Here is a 12,762-nt window from a genome sequence, read left to right on the forward strand (position 1 = left end):
CTTTCTTGTCAATTTCATGGTTCTAGCATGGAGCTGTGAAATTGACATGAATCATAGAATCATAGAATATCAGGGTTGGAAGGGACCTCAGGAGGTCATCTAGTCCAACCCCCTGCTCAAAAGCAGGACCCATCCCCAATTAAATCATCCCAGCCAGGGCTTTGTCAAGGCTGACCTTAAAAACTTCTAAGGAAGGAGATTCCACCACCTCCCTAGGCAATGCATTCCAGTGTTTCACCACCCTCCTAGTGAAAAAGTTTTTCCTAATATCCAACCTAAACCTCCCCCACTGCAACTTGAGACCATTACTCCTTGTCCTGTCCTCTTCCACCACTGAGAATAGTCTAGAACCATCCTCTCTGGAACCACCTCTCAGGTAGTTGAAAGCAGCTATCAAATCCCCCCTCATTCTTCTCTTCCTCAGACTAAACAATCCCAGTTCCCTCAGCCTCTCCTCATAAGTCATGTGTTCCAGACCCCTAATCATTTTTGTTGCCCTTCGCTGGACTCTTTCCAATTTATCCACATCCTTCTTGTAGTGTGGGGCCCAAAACTGGACACAGTACTCCAGATGAGGCCTCACCAATGTCGAATAGAGGGGGACGATCACGTACCTTGATCTGCTCGCTATGCCCCTACTTATACATCCCAAAATGACAGCCAACAGCTGATGTAAGTAACCCTCAGTGTCCACATGGACACTGCATTGCCCTAACTCCATAGACATAAGCCCTACACCTCTCGTGGAGGTGGAGTTATTATGTTGATGTAGCAGGGCACTTACATTGGTGGGAGCAAGGCTATAGTGGGTACACTGACATAATCAGTCAACCTTACGCTGTAGTGTAGACCAAAAACTTTCAGGATCATCAATTTAAATTCCCTTTTTGTGCATTTCCTTCTAGAGTTCACAGATCTGAGGCTGGTGAGCAGCAGTGACTGTGCTGGGCGCCTGGAGGTTTTCTACAATGGGACATGGGGCAGTGTTTGCTCAAATCAGATGACTGGCATCACCCCGACAATTGTATGCAAACAGCTGAACTGTGGAGATGGAGTGCTCACTGCAGGAGAATTTCAACATGGGGAAGGTTCTGGTCTCACGTGGCTGGACCATGTTAAGTGCACTGAGCAGCACAGCTCCCTTTGGCAGTGTCCCTCAGGCCCATGGAAATGGCAGTCATGTGATCACCGAGCAGAAGAGACCCATATTATTTGCAATGATTCTTCAAATGGTAATTATAAAAAAATGTATAAAAGAAGTGGGGACCCATGGTGCAATCCACTAGTAAGACCCCAGAAAAGCCTCTCAGTAGAAAGCATAATTTGTGCAGCTCTTTGGCTATTGAGCCTTTTGGGATGAACAATCAGAGATGGGTCCAGGATGTGCAGTTCGGGTCAGGATCAGAATTCCCCACAAGTCTGTTTGTGAGGATGTGTGTGTGAGAGAGGGGTGTTGTGGGTGAGTTTCAGTTCCATTTTGAGCCCAACTGTAATAACAATATTTCTCTTCTATGGATTTTTATGGGTGGGTGACTTTCAGATGATTAATCTGTGCACATTTGAACCCCTTGTATGAAGTGAGCTGTAGCTCATGAAAGCTTATGCTCAAATAAATTTGTTAGTCTTTAAGGTGCCACAAGTACTCCTTTTCTTTGAACAGACTCAGATATACAAAAACAAACACAGCAGCAGAAGCTATGCCTAAAGATTTCAGCATCCATAGTAAAAACTGAATAGCAAATCCATAAATGATAAAATACACCAATTTTTCGATTTTTCCATTATAAAGTGCTGAAATTAATGGTTTAATATGCAGATAAACTCTATTATCATCTGTGTCATGCACACTACTCAATTTGTTGTCTCAGAATTTTATTTCCATAAGAAGAAAAGGGAAACCATCTCAGACACTGTTTGACAAATGTCCACACACAGAGACTTTGAGAGTGGATGTTCTCCCATGTAACAAACACATCACCTGCCCCTTACTTCAGACTCTAACTCTCGTTTCCTTTCCCTTTGCAGGTGTGATGAAGACAACAGCTTCACTGTTTAGAAGAGGTAAAATATTCCCCTCCCATCAAGGATTAAATTTACCTGGTGCCAGGGTCACAGAGGAATGAGCTGGAACCTCCAGCCTGAGCGAATGAGCTCCTTTATACTGAGTGTGAAATCTAAGGACTGAATGACACATGTGTGAATGACACCTGGGTGGGAGCTGCAGGCTGTGCTGAGCAGGATGATTCCTGTCTATTGGTTCTAGCCACCAGAGCAGGGCCCATGATTTAAACAGCAGCCTGTGAGCTGCCCCTGTAGCGCACAGACTGTGTCCCAGCCCGTTACCCTGCTGCCCTGGGCCATGCAATGAGTGACTGAGGAGCTCCCTGGGGCCCCCTGACTCTCACAGGATAATTACTCCTTGTTGCATATTCATTTCCACCCAGCTCCCCCGCGCCGCCCTCCGACCGACAGTGGGAGAGTCACAGTGCCCGTGGTCATCTGCATTATCCTGGGGGCCTTGCTCTGCCTGGTCTTAATCATTCTGGGCGCACAGGTGCGAAGTGCCAAGGCACAGCGCAAAGGTGGGTGCTGATTAGTGTCACTGTCTGAAATGCCTCTGCAATAGCAGGGGGAGCTGCAGGTGTGGAGAGGGCCAAGGCTGTGAGAGGACCTAGAGCTGGATCAGCGCAGGGTGAGGGGAGGATGTAGCTGAGGAGAGGGAGGACCCTTGGTAAAACTATGAGGTTCCATGTGAAATCTTGTTTTATTTAATATTTTCCTTGATGATCTGGCCCTGGAAATGAACAGCACAGCAGAGACACTTGCACATGACACTGAATTGGGAGGAGTTGAGAGCAGTGATGAGGACAGAGAAATAATTCAAAGAGGATTAAAGAGATTGCAATAGTGGCAGAAAATAACATGTAGAGATTCCATTTGGAAATCTGCAAGAAAATCCATGTGGGGCAAAGTTTCTGAACAGAGAGATTGAGTGGGAGAGAGGGTATGAAGAAGGAGAAATGCTGGAAAAGAGCCTTGGTGATAATGTCTAAAAGATCAAAACACTGATATTAATCCATGGCACTTAGAGTACTTTCCATTGATAAATCACTGCACAACCATTAGTTAATTCCTCCCCACAGGGTCACTGGCCAGTAGATAAGTAAGTACTATTATTTCCACTTTGCAATTGGTGTAAACACCAAGTTGGTGGAAGAATTATTTAAGGTGATACAAGGAGGACTAACCAGGAGCAATGGGATGAGAGCATGAGGGAACATTTAGGATGAACACGAGGAAAGACATTATGATAGTAAACCTGTCCATGGAATCGTCTCCAAAGGGACGTTGTGGAATGGGATGTGGCTCCCATCAGCTGGGACACTCACTTGAATATAGCCTGGACAGAGCAGTGGGAATGTGCTGTAAGGCTCAATCTTGCACTGCTCCCAGAGGGAGGGGCTGGATGATCTAATAGGTTTTCCCAGCTCTACTTTCTATGACCCTGGGCAAATCCTGACCTTTGTTTCCAGACTCCAGAAGATCCTCGGACCCTTTCACTGAAGCCATATATGAGGAGATCGATTATAACCTGAATGGAGAGAAGCAGATGTTGGGTCGCTCAGGTCCGTGTGTCTCATTCCTAACGGAGCAAATATCTACTGCACTTTCCATCCCGAGGCCCTGACCCAGAGCTAAAATCTCAGCCCTCATCCCTGGGATCCCTGGCACACTGTGGATACAGATTTCTTAGTGATTTACTCCCACATAGCACTCACTCTCCATTGGTGTAAATGACACCACAAGGTGCATCTATCTCCAGGTTTGTTGTGTGATGAACTCATGAAGATGACAGGTTTCAGAGTAACAGCCGTGTTAGTTTGTCTTTGCAAAAAGAAAAGGAGTACTTGTGGCACCTTAGAGACTAACCAATTTATTTGAGCATGAGCTTTCGTGAGCTACAGCTCACTTCATCGGATGCATACCGTGGAAACTGCAGTAGACATTATATACACACAGAGAATGGTCTCTGTGTGTATATAATGTCTACTGCAGTTTCCACGGTATGCATCCGATGAAGTGAGCTGTAGCTCACGAAAGCTCATGCTCAAATAAATTGGTTAGTCTCTAAGGTGCCACAAGTACTCCTTTTCTTTTTTCATGAAGATGAGCTTCCTCCCCACTCTTCTCTGCTTGTTCCCATTCTTGGAACAGACATCCTGCAGCCTTGGGCCTTGTCTTCACTGAAAAGAAAAGGTGTGTTCTTAACTTGGGATAACTAACACAAGGTAACACCTCAGTGTAGACAAGACAGTTTGTAGCTTTCACATGAGTTAGCAGGTGGAGTTGGAGATTTTTAAATTCCTTGTTAAAGGTCACACTCAGTCCCCCCCGCACCTCCTAGGTTCAGCATGGATGTTCCCAGCATCTTCCCAGTCTGATTTTATCCTCCCCAAACCCACGTTTACCACAATAAAATGGATATTTCTCAGTGTCACTGTGCATTCAGCATCTTCCCTAAAAGAAGGAGACCAGAAATCTTTCTCCCAGCCCCCAGATGCACCAGCCATTTGTCAACTTAGCTGCTCTCACTTTGATAACATCTCATTTGTTGTCCCTACAATCTCCTATTCAGATGATTCACTGATGAAACTTCGGTATTACACCAGGGACAGCGAGGTGGGAAATGATCCTGCATCAGAACAAGGTAATGGGGAAGGAGAGATACAGAGACCATATCTGGGTGGAGAATTTAATCTCCACAGCATTTTCTGTAAAGGCTGTCATTTCCCCTCAATCAATTTCATGACCCAGAACAGATTTTATACATTCTGATGGGATTAGATTTAACCAGACTTTCAAAGATTTCTGTCAACCTTTGTGATGGAAACGTGTGATAAAATCATCACCTTTCCTGTATGTGGTTTGTGATGCCCTCCACTCGGGGAGGAGCTTCAGGGAATGCGGTCCAGAACTATTCGCTTGGCATGGAAGTACTGAAAGTCACAGCTGGAGCCTACCAGTAAACAAACCCTGATCTGTACCTATGGTTTTACCAGCTGGCATAAGCAAGTAGCCCAAGTCACAATCTAGTCCATATAAACTAAGAGACTATAAACCATCATTATAGAGTTTGGTTGGAGTCACAAAGGTCAGCTCTGGTGCAGCAGCTACCATCTTCCAGTGTGTCTAGTGTTAGCTCAGCACCAACACAGATCCTGATCCCACTGAAATGCATGAGAAAATTTCACAGAATATCAATCATGCTTTTCCCCTGGATCACCCTGTGACTTTCTCCTACAAACTCCATGGTAAACAGCCCATGCTCCAAGGCAACAGGCACTTAATGGGGAACTAGAAACCTGCTCAGGAACTGGGTGTGTTCAGGGGACACTGAGTGTGCTGTTTGCTGTTACAGAGGGAGTTTCCCCTTGGGGGTCTCAGTTGGATTTCGATAATGTGGAGGACCCTGTGTCGAGTGATGTGCTCCTGACTTCAGACAGCCAAGGTGAGGAGTAAATCTATAGCCTTGAAGCAATGATACCCTGTGGAAAAACTAGTAATTAATAACACCTAGCTCCTATGTAGGGCTTTTCATACATAGACCTCAAAGCACTTTAAAAAGGAGGGTGGTACTATTATCTCCATTTTACAGATGGGAAAACTGAGGCACAGAGTAGTGAAGTGATTTGCCCAAGATCATTTAGCAGGGCAGTGGCAGAACTGAGAAAAGAACCCAGGTTTCTGCATCCCTGTCTAGACCTCCGCCCAATAGATCACAGTGTCTGTCTATACAGGCAAAAATTGTCATTTATGGCTTGATCTTGTGAGGTGCTGAGCATCTTTAGTACTTGTTAGGGGCTTTCCCTTCACCCCTCCCCTGGTTCTTGTCATGCAGACAGAAAGCAGAAGACTGGAACTCCGAAGTACAGGCAATGCAATGTTTATTGGTGTTAATTGAAGCAAGCATATCCATAGCTCTGATGCCGCAGAGCCTTTTTCCCAGTGTCACTGTTCTCCTTCCTTAGCAGGCATAATTATACCTGTAATGCATGCCCTTGGTCCCACCCCTTACAGTTTATGGTCATGTTCCATTTTGAAGGGTCTTGTTGTGACATGTTCCCCGCACCCCATTTGGGGTGCCGCTTGGAACTGGGGTACAACTGAACCCACCTGAACCACCAGCCTGGATTCCCTTCTCAGTGTACTGCTGAGACAAGCCTGCCAAGCCCATCCTCAGGTTTCAGACTGCACCTTACCAGCACACGTAAAGGTAGGGACACACCCATCTGCAGCTTTACACACACATGTTGAGATCAGCTCTGCATGGGAAGGCTCAGCTAAGCAATTGCCCAGCAATTGTGTGCACCCCCCTCTGGGGTGTAAACCCAAAATTATACTGCCTTGCAGTTCACTGAGAACTGTACAGCATAAGCTCATGAAATTCGTCCCCTCCCTCAATGTGGAGAGAGATATGCAACAGCTTTTTGCTCCCCAATTATAGTTTCCACACACACTGGTTTTAGACAAAACCAAAAACAAGTTTATTAACTACAAAAGATAGATTTTACATGATTATAAGGGTTAACAAACAGATCAAAGCAGATTACCTAGCCAAAAACAATAAAAACCACGCAAGCTAAGCTTAATATACTAAAGAAACTGGATATGTGTAACAAATTCTCACCCTAAATGATGTTTTAGGCAGATTGCAAAGGTTCCTGAAGGCAAGCTGCACTTGCTTGCAGCTTAAATCTCCAGGTATTTCTTTCACAGGCTGGAACTCCCTCTAGCCTGGGTTCAGTCCTTTCTTAGAATCATAGAATACCAGGGTTGGAAGGGACCTCAGGAGGTCATCTAGTCCAATCCCCTGCTCAAAGCAGGACCAACCCCAATTTTTGCCCCAGATCCCAAATGGCCCCCTCAAGAATTGAACTTACAACCCTGGGTTTAGCAGGCCCATACTCAAACCACTGAGCTATCCCTCCCCCCAGGTTCAGTCTTAGGTGTTTACAGCAGTCATCATAGGTGAGGAGACAATGAAGAACCAACCACGATGATATCACTGCCCTGCTGTTAGGGGGCTTATTCCTTCACCCACTTAGAATCATAGAATCATAGAATATCAGGGTTGGAAGGGACCCATGAAGGTCATCTAGTCCAACCCCCTGCTCGAAGCAGGACCAATTCCCAGTTAAATCATCCCAGCCAGGGCTTTGTCAGGCCTGACCTTAAAAACCTCTAAGGAAGGAGATTCTACCACCTCCCTAGGTAACGCATTCCAGTGTTTCACCACCCTCCTAGTGAAAAAGTTTTTCCTAATATCCAATCTAAACCTCCCCCACTGCAACTTGAGACCATTACTCCTCGTTCTGTCATCTGCTACCATTGAGAACAGTCTAGAGCCATCCTCTTTGGAACCCCCTTTCAGGTAGTTGAAAGCAGCTATCAAATCCCCCCTCATTCTTCTCTTCCGCAGGCTAAACAATCCCAGCTCCCTCAGCCTCTCCTCATAAATCATGTGTTCTAGACCCCTAATAATTTTTGTTGCCCTTCGCTGGACTCTCTCCAATTTATCCACATCCTTCTTGTAGTGTGGGGCCCAAAACTGGACACAGTACTCCAGATGAGGCCTCACCAATGTCGAATAGAGAGGAACGATCACGTCCCTCGATCTGCTCGCTATGCCCCTACTTATACATCCCAAAATGCCATTGGGACATTGGCCATTGGCCTTCTTGGCAACAAGGACACACTGCTGACTCATATCCAGCTTCTCGTCCACTGTCACCCCTAGGTCCTTTTCCACAGAACTGCTGACTAGCCATTCGGTCCCTAGTCTGTAGCTGTGCATTGGATTCTTCCATCCTAAGTGCAGGACCCTGCACTTATCCTTATTGAACCTCATCAGATTTCTTTTGGCCCAATCCTCCAATTTGTCTAGGTCCTTCTGTATCCTATCCCTCCTCTCCAGCATATCTACCACTCCTCCCAGTTTAGTATCATCCACAAATTTGCTGAGAGTGCAATCTACACCATCCTCCAGATCATTTATGAAGATATTGAACAAAACCGGCCCCAGGATCAACCCTTGGGGCACTCCACTTGATACCGGCTGCCAACTAGACATGGAGCCATTGATCACTACCCGTTGAGCCCGACAATCTAGCCAGCTTTTTACCCACCTTATAGTGCATTCATCCAGCCCATACTTCCTTAACTTGCTGACAAGAATACTGTGGGAGATCGTGTCAAAAGCTTTGCTAAAGTCAAGAAACAATACATCCACTGCTTTCCCTTCATCTACAGAACCAGTAATCTCATCATAAAAGGCGATTAGATTAGTCAGGCATGACCTTCCCTTGGTGAATCCATGCTGGCTGTTCCTGATCACTTTCCTCTCATGCAAGTGCTTCAGGATTGATTCTTTGAGGACCTGCTCCATGATTTTTCCAGGGACTGAAGTGAGGCTGACTGGCCTGTAGTTCCCAGGATCCTCCTTCTTCCCTTTTTTAAAGATTGGCACTACTTTAGCCTTTTTCCAGTCGTCTGGGACTTCCCCGGTTCGCCACGAGTTTTCAAAGATAATGGCCAATGGCTCCGCAATCACAGCCGCCAATTCCTTCAGCACTTTCGGATGCAACTCGTCCGGCCCCATGGACTTGTGGACGTCCAGCTTTTCTAAATAGTCCCTAATCAGCTCTATCTCCTCAGAGGGCTGGCCATCTCTTCCCCATTTTGTGATGCCCAGCGCAGCAGTCTGGAAGCTGACCTTGTTAGTGAAAACAGAGGCAAAAAAAGCATTGAGTACATTAGCTTTTTCCACATCCTCTGTCACTAGGTTGCCTCCCTCATTCAGTAAGGGGCCCACACTTTCCTTGGCTTTCTTCTTGTTGCCAACATACCTGAAAAAACCCTTCTTGTTACTCTTGACATCTCTCGCTAGCTGCTGCTCCAGGTGCGATTTGGCCCTCCTGATTTCATTCCTACATGCCCGAGCCATATTTTTATACTCTTCCCTGGTCATATGTCCAACCTTCCACTTCTTGTAAGCTTCTTTTTTATGTTTAAGATCCGCTAGGATTTCACCATTAAGCCAAGCTGGTCGCCTGCCATATTTACTATTCTTTCAACTCATCGGGATGGTTTGTCCCTGTAACCTCAACAGGGATTCCTTGATATACAGCCAGCTCTCCTGGACTCCTTTCCCCTTCAAGTTAGTCCCCCAGGGGATCCTGGCCATCCGTTCCCTGAGGGAGTCGAAGTCTGCTTTCCTGAAGTCCAGGGTCCGTATCCTGCTGCTTACCTTTCTTCCCTGCGTCAGGATCCTGAACTCAACCAACTCATGGTCACTGCCTCCCAGATTCCCATCCACTTTTGCTTCCCCCACTAATTCTACCCGGTTTGTGAGCAGCAGGTCAAGAAAAGCGCCCCCCCTAGTTGGCTCCTCTAGCACTTGCACCAGGAAATTGTCCCCTACGCTTTCCAAAAACTTCCTGGATTGTCTATGCGCCGCTGTATTGCTCTCCCAGCAGATATCAGGAAAATTAAAGTCACCCATGAGAATCAGGGCATGCAATCTAGTAGCTTCCGTGAGCTGCCGGAAGAAAGCCTCATCTACCTCATCCCCCTGGTCCGGTGGTCTATAGCAGACTCCCACCACTACATCACTCTTGTTGCACACACTTCTAAACTTAATCCAGAGACACTCAGGTTTTACTACAGTTTCGTACCGGAGCTCTGAGCAGTCATACTGCTCCCTTACATACAGTGCTACTCCCCCACTTACTTCCTTCTCGCATGAACAGAGAGCAACAATACCCGAAGTCCAAAGGTTCAAACAATTCGATGTTTATTGGGGTGAACTTCCATCAAGCATGATTCCAGTTTCCTTCCTTAGTGTCCCCCTTCCCAGCTCTGACACCACAGAGTCTTACCTGTGTCCCTGTTCCCATTCCTGCTCTTAGCTAAACATGATTCCAGTTTCCCCACCCCCATTTCCTGTTCCCATTTCCCCCTTTAGCAAAACATGATTCCAGTTTCCCCACCCCCATTCCCTGTTCCCATTTCCCCCACCCACACACCCACCTACTTCCTGATTGACTGCAGACTATATAGTAAAACTTGAGTTCTGCTTAGCTATACCTTAACCAATCATTTTCCTGAAATTTAACTAACCAATCCTAACACATTGTAGCATGATTATGTAACCAATTATATCCCACCACCTTAATTAGTTTACACCCAGCAAAATTAATTATACAGCAGACAGAGACAATCATAGAACCAGACAGAGATTATGCAGACAAACAATAGGGAAATGGGGACTACAGTGATAGAACAAACACAGAAGTGAGGATTTCACATCCCAGCTATTGATAAGTGAGTTCTTGCCAGACAGGCTGCTATCAAACTAAGTTTCCTTTTACATCTTCTAGACACTTCCCTTTCTCTGGAGGTGATAGGCATTATCAGGACAGGACTGTATTCCTAACAGCCCAATAGCACCTTATTTCAATGTGACTACGTTGGAATGTGAGGAACCGTTCGCTTCCCAGCTTATGGCTGCCTCTGCTGCTTAGCCAAAGGCCTTAGCCTAAGAACAGGGTCTCAGACTGTCACAGTAAGAGAAGGCTCTTACACTGGCAGACAGTGATTTTGATTGTTTCTTTTATACCTCTATAACTAGCCAAGTGGTAAGAATACACCTAAATTCTTAGAGTATAGCCCTTTACAGACAGGACTGAATATCTATATCCTAACACCTGCCTTAACTAGTTTTTGCATATGGCGGGAATCCTTTGTCTCCCAGTTTGATTTCCACCCCCAGCCAGTAGGAAAATACTAGTATTATCATGGTGTCCAATACCAGGTGAGTTGGTCACATGTCCCTGCAGTCATAACTCAGAGGCTGTTTGCAGCATCCCCATGAAGACTTCCCAGGAAGGTGGGAGATTAGCATCTTCAAAGACCTATTGTTCTCTCTAATGGTCCATTGACTTGTTCCTAGCTAGCCATCTAGACTGATTGCATTCTGTCTAGTGGGCGTTCCCCATGTGTAAACACAATTTGTAGTACAGATACATAGTCAATATTCCTAACTTCAGATACAGAAATGATACATGCATTCAAGTAGGATAATCATATTCAGTATATCAGTGATATTTCACATACCTTATCTTGCATCAAATACATCATAATTATGCCATACTCATATCATAATAATATTTCTATGAAGAATATGGGGGCATAGTGTCACACTGGGGGCTTTGGTGCCACTTCTTTTGTATCCCATGGGAGGGGTAGGGAGTGAGATTATGTATCAGCCAGCGTCAGGATTTTCTTTGGCTTTTAGTGTTTCTTATACCTTCCCCACCATCCACCTCACTCCTCCCAACTGGTTGCTTGACCTTGCCTTGAGATAGGAGTCGAGGCAGTCTTCAAGTGTACGCTCATATATTACACTCCCACCGTACCTAGCAACACTTTAGGTCTATCTCTTATCTTTTCACATTGTACTAAAAGCCCCATCTGGTTGTGGGAAATGCAACACACAGTCTCTTTGTTTCTTGTCCACACATATTAGTAAGGATATAAGAGTATCAAAAATCAAACTCAAAATTCTATCTCAGGCTAACAAACAGGCCTATTTTCTAACAGTACTGATGCAATCAGTGGGAGCTGATCAATGGAGAAAATGCCTTACATGGGGAAATTTAAAGTGCTCAATCTGTTTAGCTTGACTAAAAGAAGATTGAGAGGTGCCTTAATAAAGAATCTTCACAGGGAGAAAATACTGATATTAAAGGGCTCTTTAACTGAGTATAAAAAGGCATAGCAAGAATCACTGGCTGGAAGCTGAAGCAAAACAAATAAAAATTAGAAATTAGGTGCAAATTTTTAACAGTATGGGTGATTAATCACTGGAACAAACTACCAAGGGAAATGATAAGTTCCCCATCTCTTGATGTCTTCAAATCAAGAATGAATGCTATGGCAGATATGGCAATTTCCTACATATCATTGGGCGGCCTTATTGAATTAAGTTTAAATATATCTGGGGTCCACTGTATTAAATGCAAAGGTTATGTATTACCATGGGCCAGGATTACATATACGCTATTTGAGGGGAGGTGTGATATGAGTTCTGGGAGTTCAAAAGACTATATTGAAAATGTGCCAGACAAGAATGGACTTTTGGGAAAATAAGTGTGAAGTGGATTTCCTGGAGAATCCCTAGGGAGCGGTTAATGCAAATTGCACCATTGCGGGTTATGTAAAAATCCAGTCTTTTGAAGCTACACCCCGAGGAGTAGGTCATTGTGTGCGGATTACCTGTTCCCAGAGATGAGTTAAAAAGCCAGAGCTGTGTAAAGAAACAGCTGTACCACCCAACCTGGGTTCGGGTTCTGAATCTGAGACAGTTGTGAACTTGTAACTCTGGAGAAAGCCCATTTGTGGGTTGTGAAGGACTGGCACCTGCCAGAGCCTGAGGTTTGAGTTGGGGTGCTCTCTGGTAAGCTTTTTAGCTTGTGTTTAGGTTCTTTTATTGCTCTATGTTTTCTTTGTAATGCTTTTACCTTAAGAATAAATGTGCTTGCTTGGAAGGAGGTGCATGGCAACTTACAACTGCAGGCAATATACTGGAAATAACTTCTGGAGAGAAAGCAAAGCATACACACTGGCCCTTAGGCAATCTGACTTGCTGGGAATATCACCATGTAGGCAGAGAACTGTGAAGGCTGGAAAAATCCCGGTCAG

General features: G+C 45.2%; 1 protein-coding gene across 1 annotated transcript in view; it reads left to right on the forward strand.

The window, feature by feature from the left end:
• LOC140898583 (scavenger receptor cysteine-rich type 1 protein M130) overlaps positions 1-12,762 on the forward strand; it is an 84,391-nt gene that overhangs the window by 68,520 nt on the left and 3,109 nt on the right. The window contains exons 8-13 of the mRNA XM_073312584.2: positions 906-1,232; positions 2,026-2,061; positions 2,445-2,582; positions 3,534-3,626; positions 4,637-4,708; positions 5,420-5,509. Coding sequence (XP_073168685.2) covers positions 906-1,232; positions 2,026-2,061; positions 2,445-2,582; positions 3,534-3,626; positions 4,637-4,708; positions 5,420-5,509 — 756 coding nt within the window. The remainder of the gene's footprint in view (positions 1-905; positions 1,233-2,025; positions 2,062-2,444; positions 2,583-3,533; positions 3,627-4,636; positions 4,709-5,419; positions 5,510-12,762) is intronic.

Source organism: Lepidochelys kempii, chromosome 1 (genome assembly GCF_965140285.1).
Source record: "Lepidochelys kempii isolate rLepKem1 chromosome 1, rLepKem1.hap1, whole genome shotgun sequence".
In the NCBI taxonomy this organism is placed as follows: domain Eukaryota; kingdom Metazoa; phylum Chordata; order Testudines; family Cheloniidae; genus Lepidochelys; species Lepidochelys kempii.